This window comes from Mauremys reevesii, linkage group 4 (assembly GCF_016161935.1).
Source record: "Mauremys reevesii isolate NIE-2019 linkage group 4, ASM1616193v1, whole genome shotgun sequence".
NCBI lineage: Eukaryota > Metazoa > Chordata > Testudines > Geoemydidae > Mauremys > Mauremys reevesii.
Genome location: NC_052626.1, coordinates 69,555,450 through 69,576,375, shown reverse-complemented (window position 1 = coordinate 69,576,375; position 20,926 = coordinate 69,555,450). Strand labels below are relative to the sequence as shown.

Sequence of the window (20,926 nt, the reverse complement as noted above, 5' to 3'; positions counted from 1 at the left end):
ACACGTAAGGGCTGTCCTGACTCAAGGCCTACAGCAGTGATTCTTAATTACAGGAACAATTAAAACTACTCACATATTGGTTGACTATGTGCTTCCATTTTGGAGATAGTATCGGGCGTAGCTGTGTTAGTTTGTATCCCCAAAAACAAGAAGGAGTCCAGTAGCACCTTAAAGACTAACAGATTTATTTGGGCATAAGCTTTCGTGGCTAAAAAACACTTCTTCATGTGCATCTGAAGAAGTGTTTTTTTAGTCACGAAAGCTTATGCCCAAATAAATCTGTTAGTCTTTAAGGTGCCACCGGACTCCTGGTGCATTTACAGTGTGCAGTTTTCACGGTGGCTTCACTTTTGCCCTTTAGCTACCACTAACATTTTAGACAACTAAATTGTAAAAAGCAAACATCATATGTCCAATTCTTTTAATGAACAATGTTCAGAGCTGGGTAAGTGCTGCAATCAGGCAGTCAATACAATTCACCTACTTTTTTTACATGAGTTGGCTTTTGCTATTTTCATGCCGCTTTTGTCTTTGTTTTCTGCAGACTTTCCTGCAAAACAGTTTTACTAGTATGAATGTCTGTAGGAAGTGAACTTTAGGTTCACATGCTTGAGTACTCACTTAGATTTACTTTTTGAAAGCATTTATACCAAAATTCAATCTTTCAGTCGGAGAAGAGAAACAAGATTTATACGCTCTGGAGAGAAACCAATCACAACCCGGCTGTGTAGCTGAAAATTTAAGATGTTGCATATCAAGCCATAGAATAAATGTTATTTGTAAACAATGTAATCTAAAATTACAAGAAGTTTTCAATCTCTTCTCAAATATTTAACAAATAGAAAAAAAACAAAACTTGTGGTATAAATTCTTTGCAAATTATTAATTCACTGGGAGTGGCTAGGTCATTACACATATTGAATCTATTTCACCGTGTTAAGTATCCTCAGACCTTCTTGTCAACTGTCTAAAATGGGCCATCTTGATTATCACTGCAAAAGTGTTTTTTTTTCTCCTGCTGACAATAGCTCATCTTAATTAATTATCCTCTTACAGTTGGTATGGCTACTTCCACTTTTTCATGTTCTCTGTATGTGTATATATCTTCTTAGTATATGTTCCATTCTATGCATCTGATGAAGTGGGCTGTAGCCCACGAAAGCTTATGCTGAAATAAATGTGTTAGTCTCTAAGGTGCCACAAGTACTCCTGTTCTTTTTGCGGATACAGACTAACATGGCTGCTACTCTAAAACCAATTAAATGAGAGAAGATACAGCTGAGAGGCTAGCTGGATAGAAATATCCAGAGGCTAGGACTATATAAGTAAACAGGATGGAAGTGCTGGGAGGAGAGGAAGACAAAAGTAAACAGGACTGGCTGCTGCTACTGTACCCTTCCTCAGCAGCTAGTGGGGAAGCTGGCAATGATTGTAAATGTAATATATAATACAGCACAGTGGTGGTTAAGCAGACCTGTATCAGCTGTAGTCAGTGACTGAGGTTGGAAAGGACTCTCAGGATACCCCATGGCACCTTATTATATTGAAAGGAAGTCATGAGGAAAATATGCATCTGTTCGTATCTGATGGGATTCCCTAATGCATAAATAAGGACAAATTGTGCCACAAATACATAACATCACTGCATCTAAATTGCTAGTAGACTGATTTGCACTATGTTGGAGTTGCCTGGTGAAGGGCAGGTACCTTCTAGGACTTGCAACTTTTCTCCCTCTTCTCTTGGTTTTGACTAAATGTTCTTTAGCTGAGTTCTGGGAAAAAACCTCTCCTGATAACGCTTCATAGTCCCATAGGTTGTAGTGCACTCTGGTGATGCTAATGGACTTTGTATTGGGCTACAGATGTACATCTGGGGCATCATTTGTGCAAGGCTCACAATGTTTCTTTACTTTCAGTGTCAAGGCAAACTCCATCCTATGATGTATTCACTGTCTCCACTCATAGATACCTGTGGGTAAAATTTTGAATTTAGGGGCTGATCCTGTAAATATGTACAAACATGAGTAGTTCCCTTGCTCTGCTAATAATGTCATCATTGACCACCCACTTACCTACTGCCCAAAACACCTTATCACTTTCTTCCATGACACCACTTACACATGGAACATCCTTCCTGAACTGATCCTTAAGGCCACTACCCTCCGTTTTCAAATACCTCTCAGAACCCACTTTTGACATAAATGCCTACATATGTTCACCTGTAAATTATAGTTAGGGTTTGGGACAGTTAGGAATATCTAATGAATAGATATAGATATAATGCAGGATATGTTTTTAAAAAGGAATTGTACATTGTATATAATTACCTATATATATTTTGATGTATTCATCTCTTCTTCCCTTTATATATCATTTGTTTTCTTAGGGGTAGGTATTCTGCCTACCTCTTTCTGCAAAGAGATACACTACAGGGCCTCAATCCTGACTTCAGGCATCTAGAGGTATGTGTACACTGCATTGTAAACCCAGGCTTAGTCTCAGTTTTTAGCCCAACTCCCCCTACTGTCCACACACAATCTGTCTGGCTTGGGTCAGCAAGCACTCAGGACCCTGATCCCAGGACCCACCTGGGGATTGGATCCTGAGTACTGCTGAGACTCACATCCGAGCCCTGTCATTTTGCAGTGTGGACACAACTCAAGCCACAGATTCAAGTCAGAAGGACTGCATAGTGCAATATGCATGCATTAGCACAGTTGTGAGACCCAGGTCCAGCAACTGTAAACCCAGGTTTTTTCAAGCATGAGCTTGGAAACACCAAGTCCACATGCACTGGTCCCACAGACCCAGGATTACAATGCAGTGTAGACATACCGAATGTGGTACTGAAATATAAAAGTAATATTTATTATATATCCCATATTTTATATTGTACGGTAGAGACATTGTCTGAGAACAGGATTGAGAGCCTGATCCAGGCTGATTCCGAGGTCTGGAAACCAACTTTTTCTTTGTCTTTTTGCAAATCACTTATCTCTTTTCCTTTTTCCCCCATCTTTAAAATGGAGCTGTAATCTGGGATGCCAGAGGAATAAATGGTTAAAGTTGTGAAGCTCTTTGAAAATGTTAAGTCATCTACATAACTGCTTAGCAATAGTAGTATTATTCATTTTTGATCTTCCATGCTGATGAGATAGGCTCTAATCTCAAATTCTCTGCTGCAAATCATCACTTCATTTTGGCTTTTTCACTGCTGAATATGCCTCTTGGGAGTGCAAAGCAGACTCATGGGGAGAATAAGATTTGAAAATTGCCCTTTAGGTTTGAAATGAATATGATACCATTCTATCCAGGGTGCTGTTCTAACAGTCCTCCTGATTAAATTTTTATATATGAGAATTATTATTATTTCCTTTTGTTCTTTTCTTATACTGTAATTAAAAAAACATAAAATAGAACAAATGGAACTTGGAGTGACCTATTGTTATTTTTAGCTCCTAGTCAAAATAATTTTCCGGAACCATTACTCAAGTTGTACACAAACCAAAGCATTTGAGCAAATAGGCCAGATCCTTATTTGATGTAGCTAAACAATGAAGTTAATGGCACTAAACAGATTTATGCCAAATGGGGCTCTGGCCCAATCAATGTCTTTATATTACACTTGATCAAATGTGGAAATCTGATTGTCTGCCTTACCTGATGCTGCTTCTGGTCCTGTTTCTTCTGAGCACATCTCAACCCCTGTCCTAATTCAATCCTTGATTAGAATGTGACCATGAGGCATTTGGAGAGCAGGCAAACTGAACTGGCAGGCACTGGTGACTAGTTATAATTGCCCTTTCACGATGGGGTTTTCCCATGAAAGATGGCACTTGCATACATTTCACCCTGTTTCTCTTTCTTTTCAGACCTGTATGTGGAATCAGAGGAAAAACTCTCATAATTAACCTGCCAGGCAGCAAGAAAGGGTCACAGGTAAGAAGTGTTTATATTGAGTCTACCTTTAGAGCTTGCTGCCATCCTATAAGAAGGACTTCACATTGCTTGACATGGCAGAAAATTAGCTGTACAACCAATTTTACAAAAGTCCATGTATATATGTGTTAATATAGCCAAAAACAGGATCAAGCGCATTGCTCTCTGCAGCCACAAGACTCTACATTCTGATTCTCAGGGTGAAATAGGAGATCCAGCTCAGTCTTGTGTACGAGGAATTCATTTCTTTCTTACTACCAATTTTGGTCAGGAAAGGGGAAAAAAAGATGTAGGGCAACAGTTTTTAAACTGTTATGAAGATAAATATATTCCAAACAATCTCTTCTTTCGTTATTGAATTTCAGAGTTATTACAACTGAAAGAATTTTAAAACTCAAAGTTACTTTTCACCCTTCATGCATTTTGTTTTCTTTTTGCCTTTCACTCAGCTTGGACAGTGAAACTAGCTGGTCAGTTTTCTATTTTAAGTTGTTTTCATTTCCTGATTCTAATACACTACCCTAATTATGTTATATTTTAGAGTTTCTGTCACAGCTGTGAAAGATTCACATCAAAATAAGAATTTTAACCCACATTTACTATGAAATAAATATATGGAGATATACCTATCTCAGATCTAGAAGGGACCCTGAAGGGTCATTGAGTCCAGACCCCTGGCTTTACTAGCAGGACCAAGTACTGATTTTTGCTCTAGATCCCTAAGTGGCCCCCTCAAGGATTGAACTCACAACCCTGGGTTTATCAGGCCAATGCTCAAACCACTGAGCTATCCTTTCCCTCCATTGTTTAAGCAAAATTAAAAAATGAATATTAAGAAGTTTGGACAATTTATAGATGGTAATCCCAAAGAGACAACATTATTTCAACATATTATATTGCCCCTTTTTTAGATTCTAGAGATTGATGTCCCATGTGTTAAACTATGGGGGAGATAGAGTGGGATTGTTTTTTTGATAACTTTTATTTACTATTTCCAGTAGACTCACAATGTACTAGGTGTTATGCAAACAAAAAGAAGGCACGATCTCTGCCCTGAGTTACTCACAATGTAAAGATAGGCAAATAAATAGACAAAGGATGATGAAAAGGGGTACAACATACTGAGAAATAGTTATTTTAACAAATACCTGAAATATGTGCAAGTGATAAAGTATGAGATCTACTGAAAAATAAAGGAAAAAATATGTAGTGAAATTTCATAAAGGAAGTGTTTTTGTAACCTGATGTGCTTTCTTTGTCTTTCTGTTCCCCCCCCCCTCAATTAATGTAGTTTAAGAAGTCAAGATCTCTTAGATTTCAGCAAAGGTTATTAAGACCCATGATAGAGAGGATATACTTCTGGGATGTAGGAACCTGAAGAACCAAATTGAATGAGTTTGTTACAGAGATATCAAATGAGGATTTACTTTGTCTTATGAACTGTTACTTCCCTTTTAATTTCATTAAAATAACCTTACTAAATATCACTGGAAGGTAAAAAGAGGGTGTGTGGTTGTTAACATTCAGATCTGGAAAACATGCAAGACTGCAATTTCCCTAATAACGGGAGAAGTTAAAATGCCATCATGGTCAAAAAAGTAAATGTGTAAAAATCATTCATTCTTATTCTGTATATGTTTCCTTCATATTTTATGATTCACAACTGCCAACTTCTTGTGCAAGGAAGTGTTTATTCCTCTCAGCTCTGTTGCACAGCTACAGGAGAGGACCCTGGAGTCTATTTTAATAAATTAACCTTGGGTTTAGTTAATAAATTATTTAAGCACTGACAATGTACTTAGCTCTGACCAGGACAGCAATATAAAGAGCTGTAAATTTAAGTCTCACTGTCAACAGAATGAGCAGCTAAATTCCAAATGCAGAATCTTTATTACTGGTAACGATATGAGACAGAAAAAGTACCCAGCTGGATTTTTAGATCCTGTTATTTATTTTATATCCCTGACAATTAGACAGAATCATTTTTTTACTTTTAAACTCTGCATATTTATCATGGAAGGAGAATAAATCATGAAGAGAAAATAAATAGCAGACCTCCCATGGTATTTTATATTCACTTTTCCGACTATACTGATTGTTACTTTTCGGTAGATAAATGAAAAGAAGTGTGATATTTCAAAAGATATTTTTTAAAAGAGATTAAACTGTTAGTGCAATAAAATGGCTCTAGTCATCTTTTAAGAGGAGCAATTTGTTTGGTAAACTCTATTGTACCAGGGTTGCCAAACCTCCAGGATTGTTCAGGAGTTTTCAGAAATAAAAGATTATGTCATGTGATGAAACCCCCAGGAATATGTCCAACCAAAATTGGCAACTGTATGTTTGCCTTAGCAATATAGTGGGGGAAGAAACAAACACTTGTACCCACAAGAAGCTGTACTTTACCCAGTATTTCTGTGCTGTGGTTGTGAACACTCTAAGTAATGGTAGGCACACTGAATATTTCACTTGGCTTTAGAGAGCACTCTTCTCTGCAGTGATGGTGTATAAGGTCTGGGAGCAAAAGGAAAGATATAAGTGGTGCTGGGATGTACTGTTCAGAAAACTTTTTTACAGTGTGCCTCACAATTAAGATTTGTGGGAGATTTCGCCTACTTTTTGCCTGCCCCATTCCTTTATTTAATATGGCCTCAACAAAAGAAAGAGATATAATCTTTTATAACCTTTATGTTGAAATGTTCTCAGTTAGCGTTAAGTTGTTAAAGATAAGGATGCAATAAAATCCATCTTAGTATTCAGGTTCGAGCCACTAGGCTGGTTGCAGAAAATGTATTTAGTAGAGGACCATGCAGTGACACTTCGAATGATACAACCAAACTATTTAAAAAAATGATTAGTTAAGCAAACAGTCATGCAATTGCTACTTACACTGTACAACAATTACACCTGCGCCCAAAGATTAAATATTGTATTGATGGATGATCAGTCCACTGACACCAAATACTTATAATCTTAGAACCTAATGGTAACTTTTTTATATTAATTGGAGCTCACTGACAATTTAGCAAAACTACTCCTTTTATAAGCTATTATAATATTAATTAACATTAAACTGATCTTTCCTATAATTGTACTTTGACCACCTTCTTATTGGCTCTTTACATTACACATTATTTCAATTAACATCTGCACCAAAGTCCTTCCCATACTATCAGTATAGATAGCATTTTAATAAACATTCACAATTCTCAAAAAAACTCATTAAAGCCTTGCTTAGTTATAGCCTAAACGTAATGAGCAAAATAACCCTGGGTCATGTCCTTGCTAACTCTTACTTTCCTATTATATTCTGTGTCCAACTTATCTTTAACTCTCACACTAGCAAATTCAATTTCCCATACTCCTCTACACTTAGGCTAACTTAGGCCCAAAACCTAATTTCAGCTTATTTCTTAACTTAAACCATTGTATCAGCTACAGAAGGACAGATCACCCTGAGGTACACACTCGGTGTAAATTGTCATAGGCCCACTGATGTCACTGGGCCTATGACAATTTACACTAGCAGAGATTCTGCCCTCTAGTGTTTTTAATGTTTGCCAGTAAAAGTTCTGAATACTACAAATAGTGTGGGATTTAGAACTCTCTTTTGGAACCTATTTGTCAATACTTAAACCAAACAGGGTTTTGTTTGGTTGTTTGCTTGCTTTGTTTTCCCCAAAACAGCCTGTTTACTTTTCTAATGTGTTAATAATTCTTTGTGTACTTCCTCAAAGATTCACTGCTTTTCATTTTTGGTCAGCTTACAACTTCCTGTCCTTGTTCACCACTTATATCCTGTTTCACTTTTTGAGGTTTAGAGTTTATTTAAATAAAGAGAGTTGTGTGCTTTGGTATTTCCAAGGCTGTTTTTCAAAAAATAATACTTTTGGAGAAACAGTAGCAAGAGTTTAAAGATTATTTTTAGTATATATGTTTAATGTAGTGTATCTGTATTCTCGCCTAACTTAAAGCACTTACATTGAGTACAGAATTAATTTTCAAAGAATTTAGAAGTAAACCTGTTAATTAGCTTGAATTGTAATTCAAATGCACCATTTGAGACTTTTTTAATCTTTCTGGCAAATTGATTCATGTGTAGAGTCTAGCATCATCTAAAAGGATAGGCTACTTTTTATTTTGTTAATGTGATCATTTTTTATTTCCTGGCAATATTTATTATAACCATTTTTCCTGGCAACTATTTGTTGTTGAATGGATGCTTCAGATTTGGAGATTTCATTTTAAAAAGATTTGCTTTTGCATTTCTGTTTACAAAGAAAACTTGGAAAATGAGCACCAAATATAACAAATGCAGTGTTGTCTTCTTCCCTCCCTACCCTGCTCCTATGGCCATCCTGCCACATGGCTGCTCTCCTCTGTGGCCACCCCATCACACTGCCAATCAAATACATACCCACACCCACCCATTCTTTTCAAATTACACAAAGTACTAGTGTGACAAAGTGGGAATTTTCTGTAATATTTTTATGAATCCCATGTGTGCCTTGGGTTCCCCTATATGCTGCTTCAAACCCTGTACCTCCTGTGGCAAGCCAATGCCGGTGAGCAACCCACATTCCAGCTGTCTGAAGTGTCTGGTGGAAGCTCACGTACAAGAGCATTGCCAGGTCTACTGCCAGTTCAAGCCTCGTATGAAGAAGGACAGGGAAGCTAGACCAAGGTCCATCCTGATGGAAGCCGCACTCACACTGGCGTTGGAGCCAAGCTAGTCAGACTTGGCACCAAATACCTCGCCATGAGTGTGGAGTGCTCCTCTGGCGGCACATCTCTCAGCACTGTTCCCCTTTATTAGTGTTGAGGAAGAAACACAAAAAGCTACAGTCCAAGAGGGGATGTTCCCCAGATCTGAGAAAGGACAAACACGGGGAGTGCAGCGGTGTGTGACTTGCATAAGGCCACTTCTCTACCTCCACCCTGCAAGCAGCACCATCAACTCTTCCATGCTCACAGGTGCTGTTGAGTCTGGTGCAGGACCAACCACTTGACACTGGGGGGATATCGTAGCACAAGCGGCTTCATGGTGCTGTCCGCCCCAGAGGCATTCGCTGCAGCCAGGAACCTGATGGCAGTCTTGGTACCGCTGACCCCTGCGGAGCAAGATCCGGCACTGGCGAGGATATCAAGCAGAAGGGGGGCATGGTGCCCCAAGCTCCTATCCAGCATGGGGTCATCTGGTACTGACCAGAAGGAAACAGACTCTGCTGATGTCGGCAAAGGCTTCCCTGCTCTGGCACCGTTCCCCAGACCCTCGGCATCGGTCGGTGGAAGCAAGGGGTACCTCCACCCATGATCCCCGCAAGCCAACTTGTCATCAGAGTTGGAGGTGGAGCTATGCACCCAGCCAAGGGGCCGATACCAGTACCTGGCCTATGTTCCGTTGGATCCCAGTGGAGGTGCCCCTCCAAGTGCTTGGTCCAGTGGGCAGTGGCCTGTGCAGGTCCAATGGCCTTTTTGGAATCCATGGGGTTTTCCCCCAGTACTGGGACATCTTCCAGCTGTTCATACTCAGTGGGGTCCAAGAGAAGGGCCCTTCCACTGCACTGTCTGGCACCCAACCCGGACTCCAGTACCAAACATGGTACTGATACTCAGGATTTGGGGCTACATGTTATGGTTGGGGCAGAAGAAAAGGAGGAAGCTCCCCTGCTGGTTCAGGCTTCCTCCCCCTTCCTAGACAAAGCTGTGCTGGAGTTGAGTGGCTCGGCGCCTCAGGATGACTTTGAAGCTCACCAGGAGCTACTGAAAAGGATGGTGTCTAACCTACAGCTGGAAGTGGAGGTGCTTAAAAAATCCTCCCACAGCCTGATTGACATCTTGGCCGGAGCAGCCCTCTCAAAGGTGGCCCTACCCCTCAACCAGGCTATTATGGGTCCAGTTAGATCCCTATGGCAGATTCTGTCCTCTCGGCCCCCCACTACTTCAAAAAGAGCAGAGAAAAAGTACTTTGTCCTCAACAAAGGGTATGAATACCTTTATTCCCATCGCCCTCCCAGGTTCCTTGTGGTCGCAGCAACACACAAAAGAGACAGGCAAGGGCTGCAGGGTGTGACCCCGAAGGTGATGGACTCAAAGAAGCTGGACCTATTTGGCAGAAAAATTTATTCTACTGGTGGATTACAGCTCCACATCTCCAACTAGCAGGCCTCGCATGAGCAGTATGACTATAACATCTGAGACCTTGTGTCTATATTCAAGGACTCGCTGCTCTCAGAAGTCCAGAAAGGAATTCTCCTCTCAGGTGAAGGTAGGACAGACTATAGCCAGGGCCTCCTTCCAGTCTGCCCTGGATGCAGCTGACACAGCTGCTAGAACCTGGCATTGGCAGTAATCATGCGAAGGTGCTCTTGGCTCCAATCTTCGGGCCTACCACCAGAGGTTCAGCAGTCAATTCAGAGCCTTCCATTTGAGGGAACATCTCTCTTCTCAGAACAGATGGACACAAAATTCCATGGCCTGAAGGATTCTAGGGCCACTCTCAAGTCCCTGGGCCTCTATGCCCCGGTACCTTTGAGGAAGTACTTCAGACCTCAATAACAGGTCTACTTCTCAGCTCCACCACTGTGCCAAGACCTGTTTAAGAAACAAAGCTGGAGTTATAATCACAGGCAGCCGCCATCTTCTTCATCATCCCCACTACTAGGTCCACACAGATACCTGGGAGGCCCCAAGCAGAACTTTTGAAGGGGCATCCAAGAGTGTTATATCAGTTCCCATACCAGATCTTGCCCCCTTTTGTTTTCAGACTGACTCTCCTACTTCAGCCCTTTGTGGTTCCTCATCACCTTGGAACGTTGGGTGCTGAGTATGCAATTCGTTTGCACCCATGAGGCATTGGAAACCATTCACAAACCACCCTGTGCTAGATGGTGGCAAGGTGCACAGTGGGAAACTACCCACGATGCATTGCTCTCTGCATCAATGCAAGTGCTGCTACGGTGGATGCACACCAACGCCACAAGGAGTGTGTACATGTAGCAGCAGTTTAATTACTGTAGTGGCTGTACATCAACGTAACTTAAGTTGATTTAATTTTGTAGTGTAGACAGAGCCTAAGCTAATGTAACGCCAATATTTAAAAAGGGCTCTAGGGGTGATCCTGGCAATTACAGACCGGTAAGTCTAACGTCGGTACCGGGCAAATTAGTTGAAACAATAGTAAAGAATAAAATTGTCAGACACATAGAAAAACATAAACTCTTGAGCAATAGTCAACATGGTTTCTGTAAAGGGAAATCGTGTCTTACTAATCTATTAGAGTTCTTTGAAGGGGTCAACAAACATGTGGACAGGGGGGATCCGGTGGATATAGTGTACTTAGATTTCCAGAAAGCCTTTGACAAGGTCCCTCACCAAAGGCTCTTACGTAAATTAAGCTGTCATGGGATAAAAGGAAAGGTCCTTTCATGGATTGAGAACTGGTTAAAGGACAGGGAACAAAGGGTAGGAATTAATGGTAAATTCTCAGAATGGAGAGGGGTAACTAGTGGTGTTCCCCAAGGGTCAGTCCTGGGACCAATCCTATTCAATTTATTCATAAATGATCTGGAGCAAGGGGTAAACAGCGAGGTGGCAAAGTTTGCAGATGATACTAAACTACTCAAGGTAGTTAAGACCAAAGCAGATTGTGAAGAACTTCAAAAAGATCTCACAAAACTAAGTGATTGGGCAACAAAATGGCAAATGAAATTTAATGTGGATAAATGTAAAGTAATGCACATTGGAAAAAATAACCCCAACTATACATACAACATGATGGGGGCTAATTTAGCTACAACGAGTCAGGAAAAAGATCTTGGAGTTATCGTGGATAGTTCTCTGAAGATGTCCACGCAGTGTGCAGAGGCGGTCAAAAAAGCAAACAGGATGTTAGGAATCATTAAAAAGGGGATAGAGAATAAGACTGAGAATATATTATTGCCCTTATATAAATCCATGGTACGCCCACATCTCGAATACTGTGTACAGATGTGGTCTCCTCACCTCAAAAAAGATATTCTAGCACTAGAAAAGGTTCAGAAAAGAGCAACTAAAATGATTAGGGGTTTAGAGAGGGTCCCATATGAGGAAAGATTAAAGAGGCTAGGACTCTTCAGTTTGGAAAAGAGGAGACTAAGGGGGGACATGATAGAGGTATATAAAATCATGAGTGATGTTGAGAAAGTGGATAAGGAAAAGTTATTTACTTATTCCCATAATACAAGAACTAGGGGTCACCAAATGAAATTAATAGGCAGCAGGTTTAAAACAAATAAAGGAAGTTCTTCTTCACGCAGCGCACAGTCAACTTGTGGAACTCCTTACCTGAGGAGGTTGTGAAGGCTAGGACTATAACAATGTTTAAAAGGGGACTGGATAAATTCATGGTGGCTAAGTCCATAAATGGCTATTAGCCAGGATGGGTAAGAATGGTGTCCCTAGCCTCTATTCGTCAGAGGATGGAGATGGATGGCAGGAGAGAGATCACTTGATCATTGCCTGTTAGGTTCACTCCCTCAGGGGCACCTGGCATTGGCCACTGTCGGTAGACAGATACTGGGCTAGATGGACCTTTGGTCTGACCCGGTACGGCCTTTCTTATGTTCTTATGTTCTTATGTTCTAAGAGACATGGGTATGGATGTTATCTAGCTGTCTGGCCCTTAGTCCCCATATCAATGGAACATTTGAGAAGACAATATCAGAACACTGACACCTAGCAACCATTGATCCAGAGGAATATAGATTTCCCCATTTCTCAGCAGGGAAGTTGAGCAACATTCCCCAGCTTGAAAACAAAGGGCTAGGAGGTGTGAGGCAGGCAATAAGAGTTAGCTGCTGGAAAGAGTCAGGGTTCTCACTTGGAGTCTGACCAAGGAGGTCAGACTAAGGACAGGTCTTTACTACAGATTTGTATCAGCACAGCTGCATTGGTGCAGCTGTGCCACTGTAGTGCATCTGGTGAAGATGCTCTAAGCTGACAGGAGAGAGCTCTCCCATCAGCTTAATAACTCCACCGCCGTGAGAGGCAGTAGCTGTGTCAGCAGGAGAAGCTCTTCTGCTGACATAGCACTGTCTACAAGGGCAGTTAAAGTCGGTATTACTATATCACTCAGGAATGTGAATTTTTCACACTCTTGAGCAATGTAGTTATACTGAAGTAAGTAAGTAGTGTAGACCAAACCTCAGGGCTTGTCTACATCAACAGGCAGCAATCGATCCAGTGAGGATCGATTTATCGTGTCTAGTCTAGAGGCGATAAATCGACCGCCAAGCATTCTCCTGTCGACTCCAGTAGTCCACTAGGGCGAGAGGCACAGACAGAGTCGATGGGACAGTGTCAGCCATCGACTTACCGCACGGTAAGTAGATCTAAGTACATCGACTTCAGCTACGTTGTTCATGTAGCTGAAGTTGCATAACTTAGTGTAGACCAGGCCGCAGACACACACACAGCTTGAATAATGGGGTTCTATACAGCTTTGCTGGGCTAACCAGAATGGTCTATGCTTTAACCTTCAGTTCTCTGTGCTAACCTAAAGACTTACTATGCTATGTTCCAGTTGACTAAGAAACTGTACTGTTTTGACAAAGCTCTTTGAGTGTCACTGCAAATGCTTGCTGAGGTGCATTAATCCCCGAAGAGCATACAAGTCTGTACCAGGAGTCTATCTCAGGTGGACTTGCTGAACAGAGCTTACGGTGTAAAGCAGGAGTGCTGAAGCCCAGGAGGCCCAGTCTAAGGAGGCAGTGAAGCCATGTGGCTGAGCCTGGAGGACAAGTGAGGGCCTGGAATGCTGAAAGGGTTCCTCCTCGAGACTGTTCCAAAGCTTGGGCCAAAGCACCAGTCCTGTGGATCTGAGACAACTAGATAGTTTTAATTTTATTAAAATATTCCTAAATACATAGGTATTGTTTGTATATGTGTTGTTGCAATGCATCACACTTATGACTGGTATTACAGGTACAAGGAGTACAGTTACAGGGTCTCTGCAGTTTTTCAATTTCTCCAATCATGGGATGGAAACTTCTTACAATCTTTTAGAAAAACATAGGACAATGGGAGGTTTAGAGGAAAGATTTTATATGGTCACTGTAAAATTATCCTAAGTTATAAAAAATTATGATGACATTAATGATAGTCTGTCATTCTACCAGCCCATAGGAAAAGTCCAAGAATAAAAATTAATGTGAAAGCATGATTATAGAAACCCCTAATGGTGTGAATAAGGATTTGAAGAATCTTTCTCTAGGTATGAAAGGAACAAAATGGGGACAGTTTGAGTCTAGAGTCACTATAGGGGTACAATAAACATTGTTTATGTTTTTAATCTCTGTTTAAATATTATATTTGTGATATGTGTTCTGTGGTTTGGCTAATGATTGTTCATTCTATAAACTGTTGTGGATTGGTTACTGGATGGTGTGTACAATGACTGAACTGTTGATATCCTAGATTTTTATGTTTGTAATATTGGTTGGTTAATTTTAGCAGTTTTAACTGTTGCACAACAAAGTGTTCTTGTGTATGATCCTATGAAAAATAATACTGTATAGCGCCCACTTCACCTTTGATTAATCTATTAGATTTTTCACTTGATTCTTCTCCCATCAGAAATTGGGTGTTAATTTTTGATCGGATGGAAAATCTGATCTAAACCCCAAATACTCCTTACTGAAAGAGAAGTCAAATCCCTATTTTCGTCTGTAGGTAACTCTTCATTGTCATTTCTCTTCTTGTACATAGGAATGTTTTCAGTTTATACTGCCAGCCCTACCTCATGCCATTGACCTTTTGCGGGATGCCATTGTAAAAGTAAAGGAGGTACACGACGAACTTGAAGACCTACCTTCACCGCCACCTCCTCTTTCTCCTCCTCCAACCACCAGCCCACACAAACAGACAGAAGACAAAGGTGTACAGTGCGAGGAAGAGGAGGAAGAGAAGAAGGATAGTGGAGTTGCCTCAACAGAGGACAGTTCCTCTTCACATATAACTGCTGCAGCCATTGCAGCTAAGGTGAGTCTAAGCCATATGCATAAGGGGCACTTAGGTTTCTATCTCAGGTACTTTCCACCAACATCCAATTGCATTTTAGGAACATGTTTGTTTTTTGGTTTTTACAAACTGGTGGATTTTAGCCTAAAAATCAGTACCATCCAGCTCCACAACAATATGCGAGCCCTGTTTTGGTAGTTATCACAAACTTTGTAAGGTACCACACATACCCTGCTTTTATCTTAATGCTTTTGTGGACTTTACAATACCATTTTCTGAAGTCCTAGAATTGTTATTTTTTTTTACTTAAAACACCTGCCCTGCCTGACTGTATTACCTCCAGTAGGTGGTACTTCATTTCCTGCTATCACAAAGTTCTGTTAAAAAGGACAATATTGATTTTGCCGAAGCTAAAATGGAAAAAAATATGACAAGAAGGTTGTAGAATAGCTAATATTCTACCCAGGCTACTGGTATTCCCCCCCATATACATCCATGTTATGGGGGCATAGTGATGTGGAATTCTGCTGCGACAAATAGGTCTCATTACTATTTAGATTTCATTATTTTAGCCAGTTTGATTAGGCAAATGTTACCAAGACTAGGATTAGAAATTTTGGAGTATAAAAGAAAAATGACTTACAATAATTTGTTAAAATAGTACTTGGAAGAATTTATTATTTCAATATGTCAAAAATGGTTACAATACTATTTTCTCTATAATTTTGTTTTTTCCAAATCAATAGTATTGTTTTAGTTGCAGCACTGTATCTTTTACCTTTGTTTCATGCCTTCAATTTATACATATTTAAGTTTTGTATGTTTCTAGATGCTTGTGAAAGGTTATTTAAGTTCATCCACCCTACAACTGGCTAAACTGCTGTTTTTCAGTTGCTGTTGACAAGTGTATCCAGATAAGGAATTAATTTTAAGTAAATCAAAAAGACAGTATACCACTTTTTATTTAAAACACAATAGCAGCATTCCTGCTCCCAAAAGATGAAGTTCAGGACTGAGCCATTATGTTTCCATGATGCCTCCAACCTAATATCATTTTCTCATAAATAAAAAAATCCTGATTACATATAGGTTTGCAGGACTAAAAGCGAAAAGGGATGTAAATTATCAACTGTAAGTTGCAATTTTTGTTAATATTAATTTAAATGTAATGTCTAATTAAGTCAAATAGTTCTTTTGAAATCGCCAAAGACTTAAGTATTTAGTGCAATTTTTTAAGGGCAGAAAATACCTGAGATCTAAACTGATTGTGCTCATATAAATTTCTAAGCACTTGGCATTTCGGTGTCCCACCTGTATTCACCCTTGTTCCCTCTCAGTCATTTTGCTTGTATAGTTTCATGTTTTCCTGTCACTGTATTCATAGCTGTTATGTATTGTACATTAGAAGCATCCATCCTACACCAGTTCTGCTGTTATCATGGCAAAAGGTGAACAGCCCATCCCGGGTCTCATCTGTTATTACCATCACGCAGCAGGCAGTGCAGGAGAACCGGTAAGACACACCTACAAGAGGCTTTTGCATTAATAGTATCTGCAAGTATACTGCCTGCCTCCTCTCCTAGCGTGTAAAGAGGAGATGTTATTTGTTTTATTCTAGCAGACATACAGTGGTTCTTTAAAAAAAAAATTAAATATATGAAAAGCCACTGAGCCTATTCTATCAAGGACACAGAGTTTAATAAGATCTATCCTATAGCCAAAATATCAAAATATTCAGTTGAGGATTAAGATATTGTGGGTTGTGTCAATGAGTATCCTCATTTGGATGCCAAGATGTTCATTGCTATGAAACCTGTGTCTGTTTCATCATCTCATATATTTAATAAATTATCCAACCTCATTAAAATTATCTCTTAAAATTATTGCTTTGGAGTCTTGGAATCTTGGTGGCTTTTTCCCCATCAAGTTGCATTGCCTCTTTAAATACTTTTTTCATTGGTGAGTGTATTAAATTAGTGTGTCATTTGTATTAGCCATTCATATTTTGCTTGTTTATGCTTTAATCATTTATAGATTCTACTAAATTCTAATATTTTGTGTTTAGAGTCAGGATTTCCCAGAATGTAGGGGCAAAAATTGAGGATGCAGGATAAAAAGGACTTTTACTATAGCTATTGCTGAATTTCAATGAACAACAGGCAAAAGTGAGGAAGGATGTGACATGACAAGTCCACATTTAGGATAGACAGCTGCTCTGACAGTTTAGATCGGAAGGCCATATTTAAGAGTCTGGCAATACAATTTGCTGTTTTTCTTACCCCAAAAAAATTCAGACTAGATTCCAAGGTAAAAGATTGAGCTAAGATGGCATCAGAAAAATATAATTTATCATATTTCATAGCCAGAGATTAGTGAGCCCAAAGAAAAACAATTGGTTTGGAGAGACTTGGACTAGCTGATCTGATCAAACAGCAAGCTGTTTTCTCATTTATTATCGGTAAAAATTCTCTGGACATCATAACATTAGTCTTGTTGGCAAAGACTGCACAGTGTTGCACTTAATTTTTCACTTTTTGGTGTCTCCTCAGACAAATGATAAGCCAAACCATTAATCAAATAGTCTAATTTGTCTGTATTTCAGACATGACATGATATGTTAAAAAATGTAATTTATAAAATGAAGAAAGGACTCTTTTGGAGTTAACACAGCAGATGATGAATCCATGTCCAATATATGAACTTGTATGGGTACTGACACTCTGCTTGATGCTACTGTAATAAGCATCTATATCATTATCATCCCCAGTGTACACTCTTCATTATTATTAAAATAATGAATTCAACCTCTCTCAGCAATACACTAACAATTTGTCATCTAAACTTAGTTCCAGGGTTTTTGGCTAGCTTGTTTTAAACTCTCGTGATGATATCGTCATCCCCCCCCTTAATTTGATCTTTGTGGGTCAGGATACGAATTGGCTAGTTTATAAGAACTTTTTTAGTGTGTATGCCTTTTGTCTTTTCTGTCTACAAGATGCTTCTGCTCTTTTTATTCATTTTGGACAATCATGACAATTGCAATCAGCAGTTTATACACTTGACTAACACTTTGCTACTACTGTCAATCTCTCTTCAGATCCTCTTGGAGGAAAGAGACTAAGGAGCTTTTCCCTTTGCCTTTTTTCCTCTCTTGTCATCACTTGGTTCTTTGATCTCAAAATTAACAAGAGAAATTGTAAGAAGATAGGTATAAAACCACTTCCAGAAAAGGTGGTGTTAGATGTCCTTCAGAATCAGAATAAATGTGCGTAGTAAAATGATGGATAGTGAGCTGGATGGATGGAAAGGAAAGGAATGAGAGAGAAAGAGGATAAGGGAAAGGGGTAGGAGTTCTCCCCTGGCCAAGGGGAGAACCACTCCCCAGTTAATCAGTTCACAGCCCCTTCATTTCAATTGTTCTACTCTTCCATAATTAATTTTTGCTCTGCCCACCATTCCAGTTGAATTTGTTTCCCTTCCCCTTCCCTCTAAACATTTCTTCTTCAATAAGCTTGTTGCCAACCCCCACCACCATTTAAAATCCTTCCCACTGATCAGCATCTCATTTTCTACTCACCCACACCACTGCTGTTTCATTTTCTACACCACAGACATTCCCTTATCCAAGTGTTTTTTCTATGCCTGCCTCATGTCTTTGTACTCAAGTATTTAATTTCTGACCCTCCATATATTCCTTCTTCCCCTCTGTATCCCTTTGTCAATTGTTTGCTTCCTTCCCCTACTCCTTTGGCTGTATTTAGTTGGAATGTTTTCAGTTAATTATGTTTTTCAAGACAGGAGCCTTATTCTACATCTGTAAAGTATCTAGCACTATTTGGATATCATGTAAATAATAATTAATAATTTAATATTATTTAACATTATGTTGCAGTAGTGCCTAGAGACTAACCAGATCAGAATTCTATTGTACTAGGTGCTGTGCAAACATATAAGCCGCAATGAGTTTGTACTCTAAAAACAAGGCAAAGCAGGTAGATGAGACAAACATGTGGGTCAAGTTGGAGGAGACAGAGTAACAAAAATAATAGCACGTAGACTCATAGATTCATAGACTTTAAGGGCAGAAGGGACCATCATGATCATCTAGGCTGACCTCCTACGCATTGCAAGCCGCTGAACCTCACCCACCCCCTCCTCTAATAGACCCACAACCTCTGTCTGAATTACTGAAATCTTCACATCTTGATTTAAAGACTTCAAGTTACAGAGAATCCACCATTTACTGTAGCTCAAACCAGCATGTGACCCATACCCAACACTGCTGAGGAAAGCAAAAACCTCCCACGGTCTCTGCCAATTTCAGTTGGGGGAGAATTCCTTCCCGACACCACATAGGTGGTCAGTTAGACCCTAAGCATGTGTGCAAGACCTACCAGCCAGCCACTTATGAAATAATTCTCTGTTGTAACTGAGAGCCTTCCCCAACTAGTATCCCATCTCCAGCTGTTGGAGATATTTGCTAACAGCTGTTGCAGATGGGCCATGTGCCATTGTAGGCAATCTCATTTTACCATCCCTGCCATAAATTTATCAAACCCAGTCTTGAAACATGTTAGGTTTCTTGCCCTCACTATTCCCCATAGAAGGCTGTTCCAGAACTTCACTTCTCGGGTGGTTCATCTGATTTCAAGCCTAAATTTATTGATGGCCAGTTTGTATCCATTTGTTCTTGTGCCAACATTGGCCGTTAACTTAAATAACTGCTCTCCCTCCCTGGTGTTCTCCCTCTGATGTATTTAGGGAGCAATCATAGTATCCCTCTTCTGCGCCTGTTCCAGTTTAAATTCATCTTTTTTAAACATGGGAGACCAGAATTGCACACAGTATTCCAAATGAGGTCTCAGTAGTGAGTCGAGTAATGGTAATAACACTTCCCTACTGGAAATACCTCGCCTGATGCATCATAGGATCACATTAGGCCTTTTTCATGGCTGCATCACGTTTGCAGCTCATAGTCATCCTGTGACTGACCAATTCACCAAGTCTTTCTCCTCCTCTGTTGCTTCCAACTGATGTGCCCCCAGCTTATACCAAAAATTCTTCTTTTTAGTCCCTGACTTTGCACTATTAAATTTCATCCCATTTTTATTATTCCAGTTTTCCAGGTCATCCAAATCTTCTTGTATGATATTCCAGCCCTCTTCCGTATTGGCAATACCTCCCAACTTTGTGTCATCTGCAAATTGCATTAGCATACTCTCATTTTTTGTGCCAAGGTCATGAATGAAAATGTTAAATAAGAATGGTCCCAAGACCAATCCCAGTCCCTGAGGAACTCCACTAGTAACCTTCCTCCAGCCTGACAGTTCATCTTTCAGTACAACCCGTTGTAGTCTCCCCTTTAACCAGGGTCCTGAGCTACCTTTCAAGTGTCATATTAATCCCCATCTTTTCCAATTTAATAATTTCTGATGTGGAATTGTTTCAAATGCCTTACTGAAATCCAAGTTGATTAGATCTACTGCATTCCTTTTGTCTAGAAACTCACTTATCAAATAAAGAGATCAAGTTGGTCTGGCACAGTCTACCTTTTATGAAACCATTTGTATTTTATCCAAATTACTGTTTACCTCTATGTCCTTAAATACTTTCTCTCTTTAATACTTGTTCTAAGACGTTGCAGACAATTAAGGTCAAACTAACCGACCTGTTGTTTCCCAGATCCCTTTTTCCTCCCTTTCTTAAATATAGGTACTATATTTGCAATTCTCCAATCATAGGGTATGACCTCTGAGTTTATGGATTAATTAAAAATCCTTGCTATTTGGTTTGTAATTTCATGTGCCAAGTTTTTTAATATTCTTAGATGGAGGTTATCCAAGCCCCCCAATTTGGTCCCATTAAGCTTCTTTGAGTTTCTCTTCCACCTCAGATGTGGTAATTTCTACTTCCATATCCCTTTTCCCATTAGCCACCCTGCCACAGCCCCCAAGTTTCTCATTACTCTTATGAAAAAGTGAGGCAAAAT

At 39.8% G+C, this 20,926-nt stretch overlaps 1 protein-coding gene across 18 annotated transcripts in view; it reads left to right on the top strand.

The window, feature by feature from the left end:
• Nucleotides 1-20,926, top strand: part of GPHN (gephyrin) — a 572,379-nt gene that overhangs the window by 373,599 nt on the left and 177,854 nt on the right. For 13 of the 18 annotated variants that reach the window (XR_005597335.1, XM_039533323.1, XM_039533324.1 and 10 more), the window contains 3 exons: nt 3,873-3,939; nt 14,686-14,958; nt 16,343-16,450. Coding sequence is in view for 17 of the 18 variants with exons in the window: in XM_039533323.1 (XP_039389257.1) it covers nt 3,873-3,939; nt 14,686-14,958; nt 16,343-16,450 (448 nt within the window). In the remaining variant the exon portion in view is untranslated. Of the gene's footprint in view, nt 1-3,872; nt 3,940-12,724; nt 13,301-14,685; nt 14,959-16,342; nt 16,451-20,926 lie in introns of those variants that run through there. The other 5 variants (XM_039533330.1, XM_039533329.1, XM_039533326.1 and 2 more) reach the window with 2 other exon arrangements.